At 49.4% G+C, this 17099-nt stretch overlaps 2 protein-coding genes across 4 annotated transcripts in view; one reads left to right on the top strand and one right to left on the bottom strand.

The window, feature by feature from the left end:
* The first annotated feature begins 8994 nt into the window (after nucleotides 1-8994).
* SSR3 (signal sequence receptor subunit 3) lies at nucleotides 8995-12281 on the top strand. Its single transcript, XM_064385036.1, has 5 exons — nucleotides 8995-9246; nucleotides 10007-10133; nucleotides 10572-10670; nucleotides 11159-11290; nucleotides 11902-12281. The coding sequence occupies exons 1-5, from the start codon at nucleotides 9108-9110 to the stop codon at nucleotides 11966-11968; spliced, it is 564 nt and encodes a 187-aa protein (XP_064241106.1). The 5' UTR covers nucleotides 8995-9107; the 3' UTR covers nucleotides 11969-12281.
* Nucleotides 12282-14510: 2229 nt separating this feature from the next.
* KCNAB1 (potassium voltage-gated channel subfamily A regulatory beta subunit 1) overlaps nucleotides 14511-17099 on the bottom strand; it is a 57303-nt gene continuing 54714 nt past the window's right edge. For all 3 annotated transcript variants that reach the window (XM_064385033.1, XM_064385035.1, XM_064385034.1), the window contains exons 13-14: nucleotides 16450-16538; nucleotides 14511-15894 (exon numbers count right to left, since the gene is read on the bottom strand). In XM_064385033.1, the coding sequence (XP_064241103.1) occupies nucleotides 15805-15894; nucleotides 16450-16538 (179 nt within the window). In that variant the 3' untranslated portion in view covers nucleotides 14511-15804. The remainder of the gene's footprint in view (nucleotides 15895-16449; nucleotides 16539-17099) is intronic.

Below are 17099 nucleotides of genomic sequence, written 5' to 3'. Positions count from 1 at the left end.
AAAGCATGATCTCATCTTTAAATACATGTTTAAATCTTAAGCAAAAGAAAGAAAGCTTTAATTATTTCTTTCAGATGGTAAACGGCCCCAGCTGAATACAGCAATTTACAACTCTGACTTGCAAATACAGGATAATCAGTATGCACTCTTGGATTCCCCGATGAAAAGAGGGGAAACATCTGACTTAAATGTTTGTGATAAAACAACAAAGCTTTCAGGCTCCAACACATTTTTTTCTAATGACAGAACTCCTTTTCCACCTCACTCTTGCACAATGAGCATTCTTCACTTCCTAGAACACATCCCAGCACAGGAAAGTTCATTGTCCTTTCTAGTTTTCACACAAGGCAACAAACAGCACCGTGCTGACAACTAACAAAGGGATCACAGAATGGTCTGGGTGGCAAAGACCTTAAATCTCACCTCATTCCCACCATGGGATGGGGGAGATTCTGGGCCAGGTCAGGTCATGTGGAGCTCCCAAATTCTTCTCCTCAGGGCAGCTGCCAATGGCTGGACTCGTGCTTTTCCATCCCAAGGCTTGATGGCAAGTGCTAATCCCCTGCAAACACCACCCCAGGCTCTGCCCTGCGCCAGCCAGCCAGGGGAGGTGAGCACCCAGGGAAGGAAAGGTCAGCGATGCATTTATTAAAAGTTAACAGGAGGGACAGGGGAACCTCTGGCTGTGCCTCTGTGACGGGAAATGAGGCCAGCCAGGTTCCACTGATGGGAAGGAAGGGGCAGGAGGGCAGCGAGGTTCATCCACAGCGGGGCTCAGGAAGCCTTGGCTGGACTGACACCTACTGGGCTCCACCTGCTCTGCTCGGTCCTCAAGACAAGGAAGGCAGAAATGTCACAGTCTAAATAAACATGCCAAGATGAAATTCTCTATTCACTAAATTAATTTATTAATGAATTTTTATTCATTCATTCATTTCGTTCTGTTCATTCATTCTATTAATCTCCAGACCATATCTGTTTATACATGATAATCTAGAGCAGGTCAATGGAAGAAGGTGGAGCTAGACTTTAAAATAAAAATTTTCTTGCTGGTTACATATTCACTGTGTGTTGGGGATTTTTTTAGTAAACCTCATATTTTTCTTTTTTACACTGCCCAAAAGAAAAGTCCCAAAACTAGAGTGGTTCCAATTAATCAATTTGAATTCAGACCCAACTTTTACATTTGCAGCTGGCAGTAACCAAAGTAATTTCTTTGGTCTCAAATTTTCCCTCTTTTAACATCTTGTACTAGTAATTAAAGGTTTTGAAAGCACAGCAAATTGTTTGTCCTACTGAATATCAAGTCTGGTGAAAACAGCCTTTATCAGTCATGTATTATACATTAATATCACCACACCTCTATTTCACTATCAAGTAATCTTATCTCAGGAAGTGATTTAGGATAGATGAATTTAGACAGGGAACACATGCTTCCAAGGTGGGCCCTTTTCCTGCAAATTTGTCAGGAGTTAATCATTTCAGCAGAGGTATTTTAGTGCCCCAGGCAGAGGAATGGACCCTGACCCTTGGCCATGAGCAGACACCACCTCTGTGCTTTCAGGATGTCAGCACAGCAGCACCATGCCGCCAGGGCTGGGTCACTCCTGCCTCATGGAACAAGAAATCATTTGGCACAGAGCTTTTTTCTCTTTCTGTTCTACCACTCACACTCAGGTCAGCAGTTTCCCCAGAACTCAGCCTTCTAGATGGAGTTTCCTTCTGCAGCTGGACCAGTCTGAGGGGGAAATTAATGATGATTTCCAAACTAAAACAATATTTTTTGAAATCCCTACACTTTATTTTTAAAAGGCATGCTGTAGCATTTGCAGGGAATCAGGGATAGACTGAGACCAGGTAACACTGGACACCAAAAGGTACCAGACTGGAGGGACACTGGGACATTGAACTGATTTGCTGAAGCACCCATCCGGTCTGGAAGTTCGTGTAAATACAAAAATTAATACATTAAATGAGTCAAAATATGCCCACAGTGAGGACAGACTCGTCTGGTTTAGATGGGATTTTGTTGAACTGCTGCACCCTCTCGTGGAAGTCTCTTAAATCCATGTAAACTCTGGAAATTTATTGAAGGCCAAAGTAACACTTACCAATCCTTAACGAACACAAACTGACTCATGAAACACCACGGAACTTTTGAGCCTTTTTAACAATAATGATGATTCTGGACACTTCCCACCACGTGAGCAGTAAGGTGTGGATGGCAGTGTTTTAGTCCTTCTCCTTTAGGCCAACTCCTTTTTAAACTAAACAAAATAGGAATGTTCCTTTACAATGCAATGTTGGCCAACAAAATATTTTCTAATATCATCAGCTAGTTCCACCTGGCACACAGACAGGTCACTATCTAGATTCAAATAATGTAATTAGCAATTAGCTCTGTTTTACTAACAGGTAATTTACTATCTACATGCAAATAAAGTTCATTCTTCAACCAAAAACTCCATCCAATTAACAAAAGGATGCCTGGAAGGTAACAGCACTGGCCTGTTTTACATCTGAAAACCAGCTAAGAGCTGCTCCTGGAGAAGTTGAGGGTGTGAATGAAGATCTCTGTAGATAACCCTGGAAAAGGTCAATCAAGAGATAAGGAAGAGGCCTTGTAAATTTGAATTCCTCCCAGGCTCTGCACAACTCAAACAGCAAGGAGGGCAACAGGAGTGTAAACACCTTAAACTGAGAATAACATGACCAAATGGACAAAATCAATGCTAAATTCAAGAACACATTTTTCTTGTAAGATGCAGGAACTGAAGAACCAAACTCTGAGGCTCAGGGAGCAGCTGGGTGGGCCCCGGCTGCAGAACACCTAAATAAAACCAGCCCTAGGATGATGCAGAAACAGCCAAATGCCTGTTCTGCTCAGCAGCTGTTCTTGGAAACAGCCTGAAGTGCTGTGAGTAGGAGATGCTCTGCTCTGCAAATGAGAATCTGGATTTGGACATTTCTTTCCACAAGAATTCTGTGTGGGAGCACACTAGAAATGCTTTATCCCTGCTATTCATCCATCTGTGTGTTGCTGGATCCAGCATTCCTGAAGGGTACAGGATACTGCCTTGCTCTCTTCATTCTGTTCATGACTTTTTGTCTTTCCCATTTCCTAAGCTTTTTAAAATTAGGAAAAAAATATTGGTAGAATTTTTTTCTAACCAGGCCTTGATTGGTCAGCTGGACAACACAAATTTTCTGTGGATGCATGAATCCCCAACTGTTCCAGGAGATGAAGCAGTCAGTAACACCCCCTTCTATTCCCTCAGCCAAACACTCCTCACGTGGCACTTCAGTTTTAGCTCATCCTTCTTACTTTAGGTATTAGCACTTCAGGAGCAGTCAGCACAGGGATGGTCAGCTCTTCTGCCAGCACAGCACAGGCCAAAATGTTCCTGTGCTTCAGGCCCAGGTGCTTGCCACGCTGGAGGCTGCAGGAGTGGGGAAGCCTGGAGAAAACAGGTGGGAAGTGGCAGCAGCACCCGGAGCCCTCCATCCCACACTGCTGAGGGATGGAGCACAGCCGTGGGTGGGTGCCAGGATGACACATCCTGGCTCAGAAATCCCATCTGCCTGCTCCCTCCCACTGCCAGGGATCAGCCTGCTGAACTGCACCAGGATCATCCCACTGCACCTCACCTCACACAGCCCAGGGTGGGACCATGGAGCCACTGTGGGCACCTCACCTCACACAGCCCATCATGGGACCATGGAGCCACTGTGGGCACCTCACCTCACACAGCCCATCATGGGACCATGGAGAGCCACTGTGGGCACCTCACCTCACACATCCCATCATGGGACCATGGAGAGCCACTGTGGGCACCTCACCTCACACAGCCCATCATGGGACCATGGAGAGCCACTGTGGGCACCTCACCTCACAGAGCCCATCATGGGACCATGGAGAGCCACTGTGGGCACCTCACCTCACACAGCCCATCATGGGACCATGGAGAGCCACTGTGGGCACCTCACCTCACACAGCCCAGAGTGGGACCATGGAGCCACTGTGGGCACCTCACCTCACACATCCCATCATGGGACCATGGAGCCACTGTGGGCACCTCACCTCACACAGCCCAGAGTGGGACCATGGAGCCACTGTGGGCACCTCACCTCACACAGCCCAGGGTGGGACATGGAGAGCCACTGTGGGCACCTCACCTCACACAGCCCATCATGGGACCATGGAGCCACTGTGGGGCACCTCACCTCACACAGCCCAGAGTGGGACCATGGAGCCACTGTGGGCACCTCACCTCACACAGCCCATCATGGGACCATGGAGCCACTGTGGGCACCTCACCTCACACAGCCCATCATGGGACCATGGAGCCACTGTGGGCACCTCACCTCACACAGCCCAGGGTGGGACATGGAGAGCCACTGTGGGCACCTCACCTCACACAGCCCATCATGGGACCATGGAGCCACTGTGGGCACCTCACCTCACACATCCCATCATGGGACCATGGAGCCACTGTGGGCACCTCACCTCACACAGCCCATCATGGGACCATGGAGAGCCACTGTGGGCACCTCACCTCACACATCCCATCATGGGACCATGGAGAGCCACTGTGGGCACCTCACCTCACACAGCCCATCATGGGACCATGGAGAGCCACTGTGGGCACCTCACCTCACACAGCCCATCATGGGACCATGGAGAGCCACTGTGGGCACCTCACCTCACACAGCCCATCATGGGACCATGGAGCCACTGTGGGCACCTCACCTCACACATCCCATCATGGGACCATGGAGAGCCACTGTGGGCACCTCACCTCACACATCCCATCATGGGACCATGGAGCCACTGTGGGCACCTCACCTCACACAGCCCAGGGTGGGACATGGAGAGCCACTGTGGGCACCTCACCTCACACAGCCCATCATGGGACCATGGAGAGCCACTGTGGGCACCTCACCTCATACAGCCCAGGGTGGGACATGGAGAGCCACTGTGGGCACCTCACCTCACACAGCCCATCATGGGACCATGGAGCCACTGTGGGCACCTCACCTCACACATCCCATCATGGGACCATGGAGAGCCACTGTGGGCACCTCACCTCACACAGCCCATCATGGGACCATGGAGAGCCACTGTGGGCACCTCACCTCACACATCCCATCATGGGACCATGGGGAGCCACTGTGGGCACCTCACCTCACACAGCCCAGAGTGGGACCATGGGGAGCCACTGTGGGGCTGCTGCTCAAGAGACACAAGCTCACTGTCCCACATGGAAATGACTGCTTGATTGCCTTTATGCTGTGGTTATTTTCCAAACAGTGCCTCTGATACTGCTTTTCAAAAGTGGCCAGTTCCAAACTGTTCCCAGAATAAATGCTGAGCAAGGCTGAATCTATTCCTAGACATGATTTCATTCATGTGGTCCACAGGCACAAGAACCTTAAAAATGCTAAAGAAGGAAACTGGAGCAGATGAGACCATTTCAAGACATCAAAAAATGGGTCACATATGCTACACTCTGAGCTGCCTTCACCGACAGCAAATGCCACAGAAATCCAGCAATTCCCAGCTTTTAGGAATGATTGGCACCTCTTTTGGGGGCTACATTCCAGGGGAAAGTGTCCCTGCCCATGGCAGGGCTTGGAATGAGATGAGCTTTAAGGTCCCCTCCAACACAAATCATTCTGGGATTCTAAACCACATGGAGGGACTGATTTGTCTGGAAAATAACACAGCCAGATTATGGCTCCAATTTTAAACCTCAGACACCACAGAATGTTTCAGGAAAAGCACAGCACACAGGAGGACTGGAAAGCCTCTCACTCACCCAGTTCTCACACACAGGGAGAAGCTGCTCAGCTCACGAGTGTCACGCTCAACCAAAGGAGGTTTTCCTTTGTATTTAAACAATTCCCATCAGCTGATCCCAAACTCAGCACATTAATCCCTTCCTGCATCATAAATTGCAGTAATCTGACACAAAGGTGCTTTCAGTCTATACACAAATAAGTGGCAACAATAAAATAAACAAAGCAAATCCTGCCAGGAAAGGTCACTGCCCTCATTTCAATTTTCCAGCTTAGTCCACCTAATAAATTTGGAGAAAAAGTGAGAGCAGTGAAGAGAATCCATGTATTTTCAGAATACTTATCACTGCTGCTGTGCTTCAGAAGAAATTTGGTAAGAAACTTAATTGCTAATTTACAAAGACAACAGCATTCATTTTCCTATTGCCAAGAGAACTTTTGCTTTTGGGTCATGGAGCCATTGCTTCCCTGACCTGGATGCCTCACATTTCCAACAGCTTCTGAATGAGGATGTAGCCAAGATACAAATTTAGGCACTTAAAGAAAACCTGGAATTGTTTTATTTGTGGTCATATAAATAAAGTGGTGGCCCTGTTTATTTTTGGGGAAGCATCTGTGACACTGAGGGTATGAAGCTCTCACTGTACACAGAGTTCTGCCTGGAGCCACAGTTTGCCAGTGGCAGGGGCTTTAAAAAAGCAAAGTGCTCATTTGTTTTTTCAAGAAAATCTTTCATCATTCCACTGCCTAAATCAATGTCCTATTTCATCCTAATGGGGAGACAGATGGTCACTGGGCAGATTTCATTCCAAAATGACAGCATCCTTCCCATGTAAGCCAAACCAAGAACAAAAAGACTTAATTGCATCCCACCACAACACAAAACAAATTTACCCAGATGAGAGGAAGGAAGAAATCTGGGCAAGGGCAGAGATAATGACTAATCTAAATCTTGAAACCTTCTTAAACTTAATTTTCCCCACAGTTTCCAACTACTTTATACAACTCTAAGCATGCTCTTTAATTAAAAAAAAAAATCATGTGATTGGCAGCATTGATTAAAAACTGATGTTTTCTACTGGAATCACAGAGTGGTTTGGGTCGGGAGGGACCTTAAAGCCCATCCAGTTCCACCCCACAGCCATGGGCAGGGACATTGTGGGTTTAACCTGTTTTACAAAGAAACCAACCCCGATCTCCAGTCTTGCTGAAGAACCATCCTCAGCACACTTTTGGGGATGCCACCTAAGAGGCAAGCTGCCTTTCCCACCTGTGGATCCAGGAACTGCTGAAAGCCCCTCAGGAAAGGCTCATCCCTGGCAGTGTCCAAGGCCAGGCTGGGCAGGGGTAGTGGAAGCTGAGCTGAGCTCCACAGCCCCTTCCAGCCCGAGCCATTCCATGACTCCGTGCTGAGGGGAGGGCTGGGTGCCTGCTGTGGCCGCTGGGGAGCTGCACACCTGCCCTCTGTGCACACACAGTGCTACTCACAGGTGTTCCTGCTGCTCCCCAGAGCTCCTGTGCTTCATCTGACCGGCTGCTGCCTCCTCAAGCCCAGCCTGGGCATCCCTGCAGGAGACAGATTTCCAAGCCTGAAGGAAGGTCTGGCTAGCAGAGGTGTGACTCCCATAGCTGCCTGCAGATAACATGACACCAACAGATCTGGTTAGCACACTGCATCAACACACTCTGAATCTGAAAATCTGCTCTGTTTGGTCTTGGGAATTTATTATGAGAGTCCTACTGCACTCAAGTGTTGTATAAAGCTCTATTGTAACGCATTCATTTTGATCATATTTAACCTCACTTAAATTTAATCTCATTTTCACATAGCATTTCCTCATGGCATGCACAGAAAGTGTTTTCTTGGAAGCAGAGAATACCAGTAACTGGAGGGAAATAAATGGGGGATATGACCTTTAATTAAATTTTAGAGAAATACATGCATTGCTAAATGAAGTTGACAGAAAAACATTAAGGATATGAAGAGAATTGGCAGTCCAGGGGACAAGGAGTGCTGCAGCCAGCCCAGGCCATCGGGACAACGCCTGTACCCCACTGGCAAGTGCTCCCCACTGATGCTGGGCACTGATGTTCATCCCCAAAACCTCTGCGGGGAATCTGTCACACAAACTGCAGAGGAACGTTAAACACAGTGAAAAGCAGGGCACTCTGCGCTGCCCCCCATGCTGGGCTGGAGCTGGGCAGGGCAGCAATGGCTCTGAAAGCCTGGAACAGGACAGGAACACTGCTGTGGGAGCTGCAGGGTGGGATTTCTCACAGCGGCGGCAAACACGAGAGAAAACACGGCCCGTTTCCACTGCTTCCAGCGGAGCTGAGACAGCCCGGAGGGGTGCGGCCCGCCGGGGACTCACCTGCCTCAGCCACGCGGGAGCCGGGCGACATCGGGACGGGATCGGGGTGGGATGGGATCAGAACTGGGATCGGGGTGGGGATGGGATCAGAACTGGGATCGGGATGGGATCAGAACTGGGATCGGGGCCGCGCTGAGAGATGGGATCGGGATGGAACCGAGATCAGAATGGGATCGGGCCGGGCTCGGGGCCGGCTGAGGGAGGGGATCGGGCCGGCTGAGGGAGGGGATCGGGACGGGCTGAGGGAGGGGATCGGGCCGGGCTGAGGGAGGGGATCGGGACAGGATCGGGCCGGGCTGAGGGAAGGGATCGGGCCGGGCTGAGGGAGGGGATCGGGACAGGCTCGGGGCTGGCTGAGGGAGGGGATCGGGACAAGCTCGGGCCGGGCTGAGGGACGGGCTCCGGCCGGGGTGAGGGAGGGGATCGGGCTGAGGGAGGGGATCGGGACGGGCTCGGGGCCGAGCTGAGGGAGGGGCTCGGGCCGGGCTGAAGGAGGGAATCGGGCTGAGGGAGGGGATCGGGCCGGGCTGAAGGAGGGGATCGGGCTGAGGGAGGGGATCGGGCCGGGCTGAAGGAGGGGATCGGGCTGAGGGAGGGGATCGGGCCGGGCTGAAGGAGGGGATCGGGCTGAGGGAGGGGATCGGGCCGAGGGAGGGGATCGGGCCGGGCTGAGGGAGGGGCTCGGGCTGAGGGAGGGGATCGGGCTGAGGGAGGGGATCGGGACGGGCTCGGGGCCGAGCTGAGGGAGGGGATCGGGCCGGGCTGAAGGAGGGGATCGGGCTGAGGGAGGGGCTCGGGCCGGGCTGAGGGAGGGGATCGGGCTGAGGGAGGGGATCGGGCCGCGCTCCGGAAGCGCTCCCGTTCCGCCGGGCCCGCCCCGCCCCGTGGCGCCTGACCCGGAGCCGCTCGGCCGCGCTGACGCTGCCTTGTCCCGCCATGGCTCCCAAGGGCGGCCCCGGCGGCCGGCAGCAGTCCGAGGAGGATCTGCTGCTGCAGGACTTCAGCCGCAACCTCTCGGCCAAGTCCTCCGCGCTCTTCTTCGGCAACGCCTTCATCGTCTCCGCCATCCCTATCTGTGAGCGGGCGAGGGCGGGCGGCAGCCGTGAGGGGAGCGGCGGGCTCTGAGGGGAGAGGGGGATCGGCAAGCCTGGGGGGAGAAAAGTGCCCTGGAAGAGGGAGATCAGCAACCCTGGGGGGAGAAAAGTACCCTGGAAGAGGGAGATCAGCAGCCCTGGGAGGAGCAAAATACCCTGGAAGAGGGAGATCAGCAGCCCTGGGAGGAGCAAAATACCCTGGAAGAGGGAGATCAGCAGCCCTGTGGGGAGCAAAATGCCCTGGAAGAGGGAGATGAGCAGCCCCTGAGGGGGTCAGGAGGTCGGGAAGGGGGACAGGGCTCCCACCGCCGGCGCTGTCCCGCTGCCCGCGCGGAGCCGGGGCTGCTGCTCCGAGCCCCGGCGGATCCTGCCTTCGGTCCCCATCGGATCCTGGCTCCGAGCCGTGTGCCATCCTGGCTCCGGGCCCTGTCGGGTCCCGGTTCGGGTGTCGGGTCCCGGTTCCGGCCGGCAGGGCAGCAGCACTGACGTGTCGCCGCAGCAGCGCTGCCCGCAGGCTCTGCCCTGCTCTCACAGCGCCCCTTCCAGCCGCGCGCAGAGCTCATTTCCCCCTTCCAGGGTATTTTAATGCAGTTGGAAGAGCCCCGAGGGATTTTGGAAGAGTTGGCTTTGCTCCGGCAGACACCGTGGAATTACAGAGCTCAGATCCTGTATGGGTCTCTAGTAGGGGGTGTTTTTCTTGGAGAGAAACTGCTTCAAATATCGTTCTTCTTTTTTTATAAGGGCTTTATTGGAGAATATGGCATATGGATCTTGTTCAGTCTGCAGTCCTGTACAGTGTCATGACTCTCATCAGTACCTATCTCGTGGCTTTTGCATATAAAAACGTCAAGTTTGTCCTCAAACACAAGTAAGCTTGGTGCCTCTTTGAATTTATCGTTTAATAATTTAACAAAACTGCCATTTACTACTGTAGGTTTTTTTAAATAAGAAATGTTACTCAAAAAATATTTTGCAGAGAAGTATCTCCTAACTGGTTTCTGTTGTTCTCTTGTAATTATAGTTAAATCTTGTCAGCTAAGAGTATGGTGAAATAGTAAATCCACCATCATGCTCCTTGGGTAGCACCACAAATTATGTTTAAATTCTAAATTATGTTACTTATTGGATGTAAATTATGTTACCTTTAGTAATTGCTGTTACTATTTCTTATCTCTTCATCTTGACAAAACCGTTGAGTATCTTGGCTAAGTTGTATTCTTCACTGTACATAAAACTTCTGTAATGCTAGGGCTGTGCTGTGGGGTTTTTCATTTCTGAAGTGTGACATGAGTGGTGGTGCTTACAGAGTAGCCCAGAAGAGAGAAGATGCTGTTTCCAAGGAGGTGACTCGCAAGCTGTCCGAGGCTGACAACAGGAAGATGTCCCGCAAGGAGAAGGATGAAAGGTGATCCCTCTGTCCTCCTCCTTCGCTCCCTTGTTGTAGGAGGGCCTTAAATGTCTTTGAGGCTCTGTCTGGGGCATAGGCACTGTTTTTCTGTATTCTGGGAAGCAGCAGCTGCAGGGTAGCTCGTGGTTCAGCTTCAAGCCCTTTTGAGGTGAGTTGTCAAGGGAGGTCCCAGATGCACTCGGTGTTAGAGGGGATCCCCACTGGGACTGTGCAGGATGGGAGCTGTGGAGCCAAACTCTCTGTCTCCTGGAAAAACTCCTGCACGCTCCATCATGCGGGTGTCCAGGGTAGCCCCTGGATCCCTGGCAGTGCCCAAGGCCAGGCTGGACAGGGCTGGAGCAGCCTGGGGCAGTGGAAGGTGTCCCTGCCATGGCAGGGGTGGAGTGGGATGAGCTTTAGGGCCCCTTCCCACCCAAGCCATTCCAGGATTCTGTGATATCCATTGATTTAAATATATTTGAAATTTTATCTCCACTTGCTCTTAGGATTCTATGGAAGAAAAATGAAGTTGCAGACTACGAAGCAACAACTTTCTCCATCTTCTACAACAACACCCTCTTTCTGGTGCTGGTTATCATCGCTTCCTTTTTCGTGCTGAAGAACTTCAACCCCACTGTGTATCCTTTATCCCCACCCTAAAACCCCCACAGCCCCACTCCTGTTAGCTGTCACCACGGGCTGTGCTTGTCCTGTGGGCTGGGGCATTCCTCTGATACGTGCAGCTCATTGTAGTACAGCAGCTTAGAATGTTAAAACAAAAATAAGAGCTTACCAAAAAAAAAATCTCCCACTTAAAGTCTCTTAAAACATGAGATGTTTTAAGGATATTGCTTGGACAGTATACAGGAATTCTCCTGGCTTTGCCGTTTCCATTGCAATTTTGGAGTGAGGACACAGCTCAGTTTCCTGCAAACACAGGGTCAGTGTTGGTTGCCAGGAGCTCTTCCCTGACAGGATGCTCCAGCTCCAGTAGCTCACAAGTAAAATGTTTTGTTCCTGAAGGATTGCCAACAGGGCAGTGAATTCAAGGTCTGTATTTATAAAATGTATAAGAGAACAGGCTGAACTTTATGGGTGCCTTAATTCTGAAGCTGTATTTCAGGTTGCAGTTTTCCAGTTTTAAAACTCCAGAGAAAGACCATTTCAGTTCCTTCCTTTTCACAAAACTCCTACCAAATGTTGTCTACCAGAAAGGGATCTTGACAATTCCTTAACCTGTTCCCTACAGAAACTACATCCTTTCTATCAGTGCTTCCTCAGGACTGATTGCTCTGCTGTCCACAGGATCCAAGTAGACACAGAACCCTCAGCAGCTCCTGTGAGAGGCTTCAGCTGCCATGAAAATGCCTAAGGGTGGAATAGGAATATTGTTTTTTTAGCATGAGGAAAACACGGGGAGGGTTTGAATCCAAAATGGTTGAATTGTATTTACTTTTGGTATCTTTACATGGTATTTGATATTGGAGTTACTCAGTTTTTTTTTACTTAGCAAGGAGAAGGAGTGGGTGTGAGCAGACACATCTTTCTGCAGCTCCACCCTGGGGACAATCCATTTATCATTGTAACTTGAAAAGTTGTAATTAAAAAGAGCATTTTTTTGCCATTTGATTCCTTGTATTTTCATTCTTCATTTCTTAAAAAAACAGGGATTTTCATATCTAGGTTTGTCAACTCTTTCTGCTTCCAGAAGAGAGGAGACTTCTACAAGCTAACATATTCCTTAGAAGCACTCCTCATTTTTGAGTAACGTGGAGTCAAGACAAAACCTAAATCTCCTAGGAGAACACTTTTGAAGTGGTTTGAATGCACTTTTTTTTATTAATCTTCAAAGTTGTGAAGAAATAAAAAACCCTGCCAGTCTCCCTGCACAGCTTAAGAAAAATGCTTTAGCTGGCTTTTAATAATGGATTTATCAGACAATCCTGTGCCTGCTCTTCTGGCTATCACTGGAGCAGCTGTTCACTTCAATGCCAAACTCTACTGATATTAATGGAATTCCAGTTACAGATCCTGCCACTACAGACTTGGCATCCTAAAGAGAGAAGAAAGTTTTTAACCAGATTTAATGTAACAATTACTCTGCTAATCTTGGCTTCAGTAAGATTAAATGGAAAATAGAGGAAAATGGAGAATGTGACAAGTAGGAGACAGTAATGGCTCTATTTCTGACAAATTCAAGTACTTTTGGTCATTTAATACTCTTGAATTAACTGTTTTCCCTTCAAATACATAGATTTTTCTTTATCCCTTCTGCCTGACTATTCAGCACTGGAAGGACACATTCCCTAAAGCTGCTGCCTGCCTTGGACAATTTCCCTTTCCTTGGCCTCTCTTCTTACAAGGGATATAATTGATGGGTTTTAGCTGAGTATTTAGCTCACATAAAGCAGATTTCTAACAACCCTCTCCAAACAGCCAGAGCCCAGCTCAAAGGCAGGCTGGCTCCTCTGGGAGCAGCAGGACTTTGATGTTGCTGGTTTTGCTCTGTTGCTCTCAGAGCCCCCGGTGCTGAACCCAAACCTTTGAACAGACAGTGTTATACTCACTCTCCTGGCAGGGCTTTAGCAGGTGTATTCCCCAGAAAATCTGCTGTCTGCAAAGTGCTTGGAAGCAGCACTTTCTTCTGCCATTACTGTCGGCTCACTGAGTCTTTTATTACCAGCTTTTCATCTTCTCCTAGGGCTTTTTTGGTATTGACAGTTGCTGAGGCCTGGAGCTTAGCGTGTCAGAATTTTCCTGGAGAGGGAACATTGAGCACTGACAGCCTGAAACAAAAGCAGGTGGGTGGGTGGGGTGGGTTGTGTTCTGCAAAAAACCTAATCTTGAGCCTTCACAGAAAGGTTTGGGGTTTTTTTTGGCTGGCATTTGGATTTTTGTTCACTTTTTCAGGTTTGGGTTTTTTTGTTTTTGTTTTTTTTCTGAGCTGGTGTTTGGTTTTTCCCTTGCAATCCCCACCACAAGCTGCAATGATAAATAAAAAATTCAATATAAACCACTGAAATTATATTTCTTTAGTCTAATGCTGAGGGTTAACCTGAAGCAGGGCTGCTGCTTGGCCCCACATTGCCCTCAGAGCCTGTAAGGGAAAATGCCATCTCCTTAATTAAAGTTGGGGATTGATCTAGTTTTGATACATTATTGGATTCCCAAGTACATGAGAAGGGGAAGAGAGAACATTAAATTGTACCTCCAGGGGGAGGAAAAGGAATTAGTCTGTTACGGGGAGGATAATTATATTAAATTAATAAAGCTGTTAACTGAGAAATGGTTGAAGCTCAGTAAAAATTAACAGTGGCAATGCAGCACTGGGGATGTTCCCAGGGCAGGGCAAGGTGGGCTCCACCCCAGCTGGCTGGGACTGCCCAGTGTCACCTGGGGAGGCTGGGGACAGCTGCACTGGGCTCATTCCAGGCCAAATCACAGAACATGGCTTAGAAAAGAACTTAAATCCCACCCAGAGCCAGCCCTGCCATGGCAGGGACACCTCCCACTGTCCCAGGTGCTCCAACCCCAGTGTCCAACCCGGCCTTGGGCACTGCCAGGGATCCAGGGCCTGCCCACCCTCCCTCCCAGGGAGGAATTCCTTCCCAAAATCCCATCCATCCCTGCCCCCTCCCTGTCAGGCCAGGACAGACCTTACCTGGGACTGCTGTGCTCCTTGGGGACCTGCTGCCAGCAGCACCTTGGGGTCAGCCCAGCTCCCTGCTGTCCCTCCTGGCACAGCTGGAACGTTCCCTGGGCACAGCTGGAACGTTCCCTGCACCCCCCATCCCCAGCAGAAAGCCCTGCTGGCCCAGAGCAGCTCCAGAGTCAGTAACAGGTCTGCAGCTCGCAGGGTTGATGCACAAAATGCTTTTATTGTGTCCAAGCAGAATTCCAGTCAGACTGCATTTCTCATGTACAGCAGGAGTCATTTACACACACCACAGCTTCAAAGACAGGAGGAGAGCACTCGGGTGTGGGGAGCTGCTCACCTGGCCCAGGTGAGCGCTGCAGGGGGGTACAAGGGTCCTACAAATACTGTACAGAGCTGTGTCCCAGCAGGGACGGGAGAAATACAGACTGAAATCAGAGCATGGGACAGAGCAAATCCTCGGGAAGTACAACGTGGGCTTGAGCTGGGCGAATTAGGATGTAAATTCTTCCTGTCATCTCCTGTAAATGCTCACAAAATCTGTTTGAAATGTGTCTGTGCATTTACTGATCCCCGGTTCCAAAGCAAGTGGAAGCAGGGGTAGCCTTTTGGAGTACGTACCTGATTGTTCCTGCAGTTCTCAGCAGCTATATATTGTATATATTTATAGTATCTAGATCCTTAAAAGCTCCTGAATATTGAAATTTGCAGTAGCTCTGTCTACAAGCAGGTAGAAGTAGAGGCAGGTTTCTATAGATGCAAAACCCAATATTTGATCATGGCTTTCTTGGCTTAAGGTTTATGGAGAAGTAGAACTTTGCAGAGCTGTCGTGCTCAGTAACCTGACATGCGTGTTTGGGCTTCCTAGCACTGCTCCAGGGTGCTGCCCAGGAGCATTCCACAGCTGGAACAGCTGGAAAATTAGGAGCTGAACTATCTAATTGCTAACTAGTTCTCTGTCTTACAGCCTTCATTCAACTACAAAGAAATCCTAGAGCTTCTATTCAGCGTAAAAAAGCAAAGTCTCAGCTTGATCCTTCCATCTGTTAACCTGAAGAAACTTTATAGTTGAGATTTCCCAAACATGGTTTTATTAAAACCTGAAGTTGTATCTGGCTTTTCTTCATTGAAAAAATAGATCTGTACATCCTTCTTTAATTACCAAGTACCTGAAGGTTATAAATTTTTTCTTTTTTTTTTTTTTTTTGCTTTACAAGTGTTTGTCACAGCACAAGCATGAGGTGCAAAGAGTAAAGTAAAAATTAATGAACTCGGTCAAGAAGGTAAGAAAATACAAGGTTATTCTTGGTTAGAAGAGAGATCAACTGTGCTTTTAAATTCACTGCAGAGTAGTAGCAAGAGCACACATCTCGAAGGATCCAGTGACAGTAGACACCGAGCAGCAAGTGCTGAATGATTCTCATGAGAGTAATTCAGGGCTGTACTGGAGTACAGAGCACTTCTAAACCATGCAGTCCAGGAAATTCATGCATTGCATTAGGATCTGTAGTCCTTCTTGCTGTAGGGCTTGTTGCCCAGGATATTATCTATTTCATTTACAATGTGGGATGTCATCTTTGGAAGGACCTGGGGTGGAAGAAAGCGATGCTTAATCGAGATAGTTCCAAAATGAAACCTAGATTTTATCAAAGTACATTTCCTCTGGGCTTTTTGTGTGACAGATATTAAGTATTCATCTAATAACTTTCTCTCTTAAAGGAAAAAACCACTGGAGGATCTTTACTTGGTGAGAGACTCACAGCAGAGCCTCTCAGCTTTGTGTGTGGAATATTGCTTGGCTGCACTGGGACACGAGCTGGTGGCAAGGACAGCAGAGGCAGAGCAAGCTCTGACTGGGGAAAAACAACAGGGAATAATCAAGGTGGGTGCAGGTGACACGTGACAGCACAGAATCTGTCACAACATGCCCTGGACCCTTGCATTTTCAGGTGCAGGAAAGCTGCTGATGCCACCCTCGTGTCACTGGACATGTCTGCAACGACCCCAAAAGGTGCTAAGCCATGGGGACAGCAGGGATGGGCCTGATGAGGGTGCGTGAATGGAGCTGAGAGACAGAATCCTGTTAGCCCTGTGCTGAGAGAAGGGGGTGCTGAGGGCTGGGGGTGCCACCCCTGCACTCACCTGGATGGCTCCGAGGTTCTCGATCAGCTGCTCGGGGTTGGAGGATCCCAGAAGGACAGAGCTCACCCCCTCATTCCTCAGGCACCATGCTGGAACAAAGGCACATGGTTAGGGGCACAGAAGGGCTGGCAGGGCTTGCTCCAGTCCCTGGTGTTTGACAGAGCCTCTGTCTCTGCCTGACAATAATCTCATTATTTGTATCACTTTCCTCCTCTGGCAGTACCCAGGGGAAGATGCACAGATCAAATACCAAACCCCACAGATCCTCCAGGATCCTGAGCCTGCTCCCTGCCCCAGCACTTCTCCTGGCTGTGGGGTTTGCATTTTCCCCATCACAAGGATTCACTGCTGGGTTGTGGAACCAGGGATCATTTTTCTGACAGACATGTGCTATTTTTCAGCCTCAGCTCTCAGCAACGTAATTATTAGAAAAAAACCCCCAGAACTCATTTTGAACAGCATTCTCCTGTCTGTCAGCCCAGCACCCCAAAGGTGATGGCTTCATGGGGTGAGGGATGTCCAGGGGAACAGGGAGGTGGGACCCCTGGGGATGCCCAGGACACTCTGACCCTGTCAGTCACAGCCTGTGCTGCTGCTGGAAACAATCCAGTTTTAATTAATTGTTGCCCAGAGCAGCTGTGGCTGCCCCT

Source organism: Passer domesticus, chromosome 11, assembly GCF_036417665.1.
Source record: "Passer domesticus isolate bPasDom1 chromosome 11, bPasDom1.hap1, whole genome shotgun sequence".
In the NCBI taxonomy this organism is placed as follows: Eukaryota; Metazoa; Chordata; class Aves; order Passeriformes; family Passeridae; genus Passer; species Passer domesticus.
This window is presented reverse-complemented; position numbering and strand designations above follow the sequence as displayed.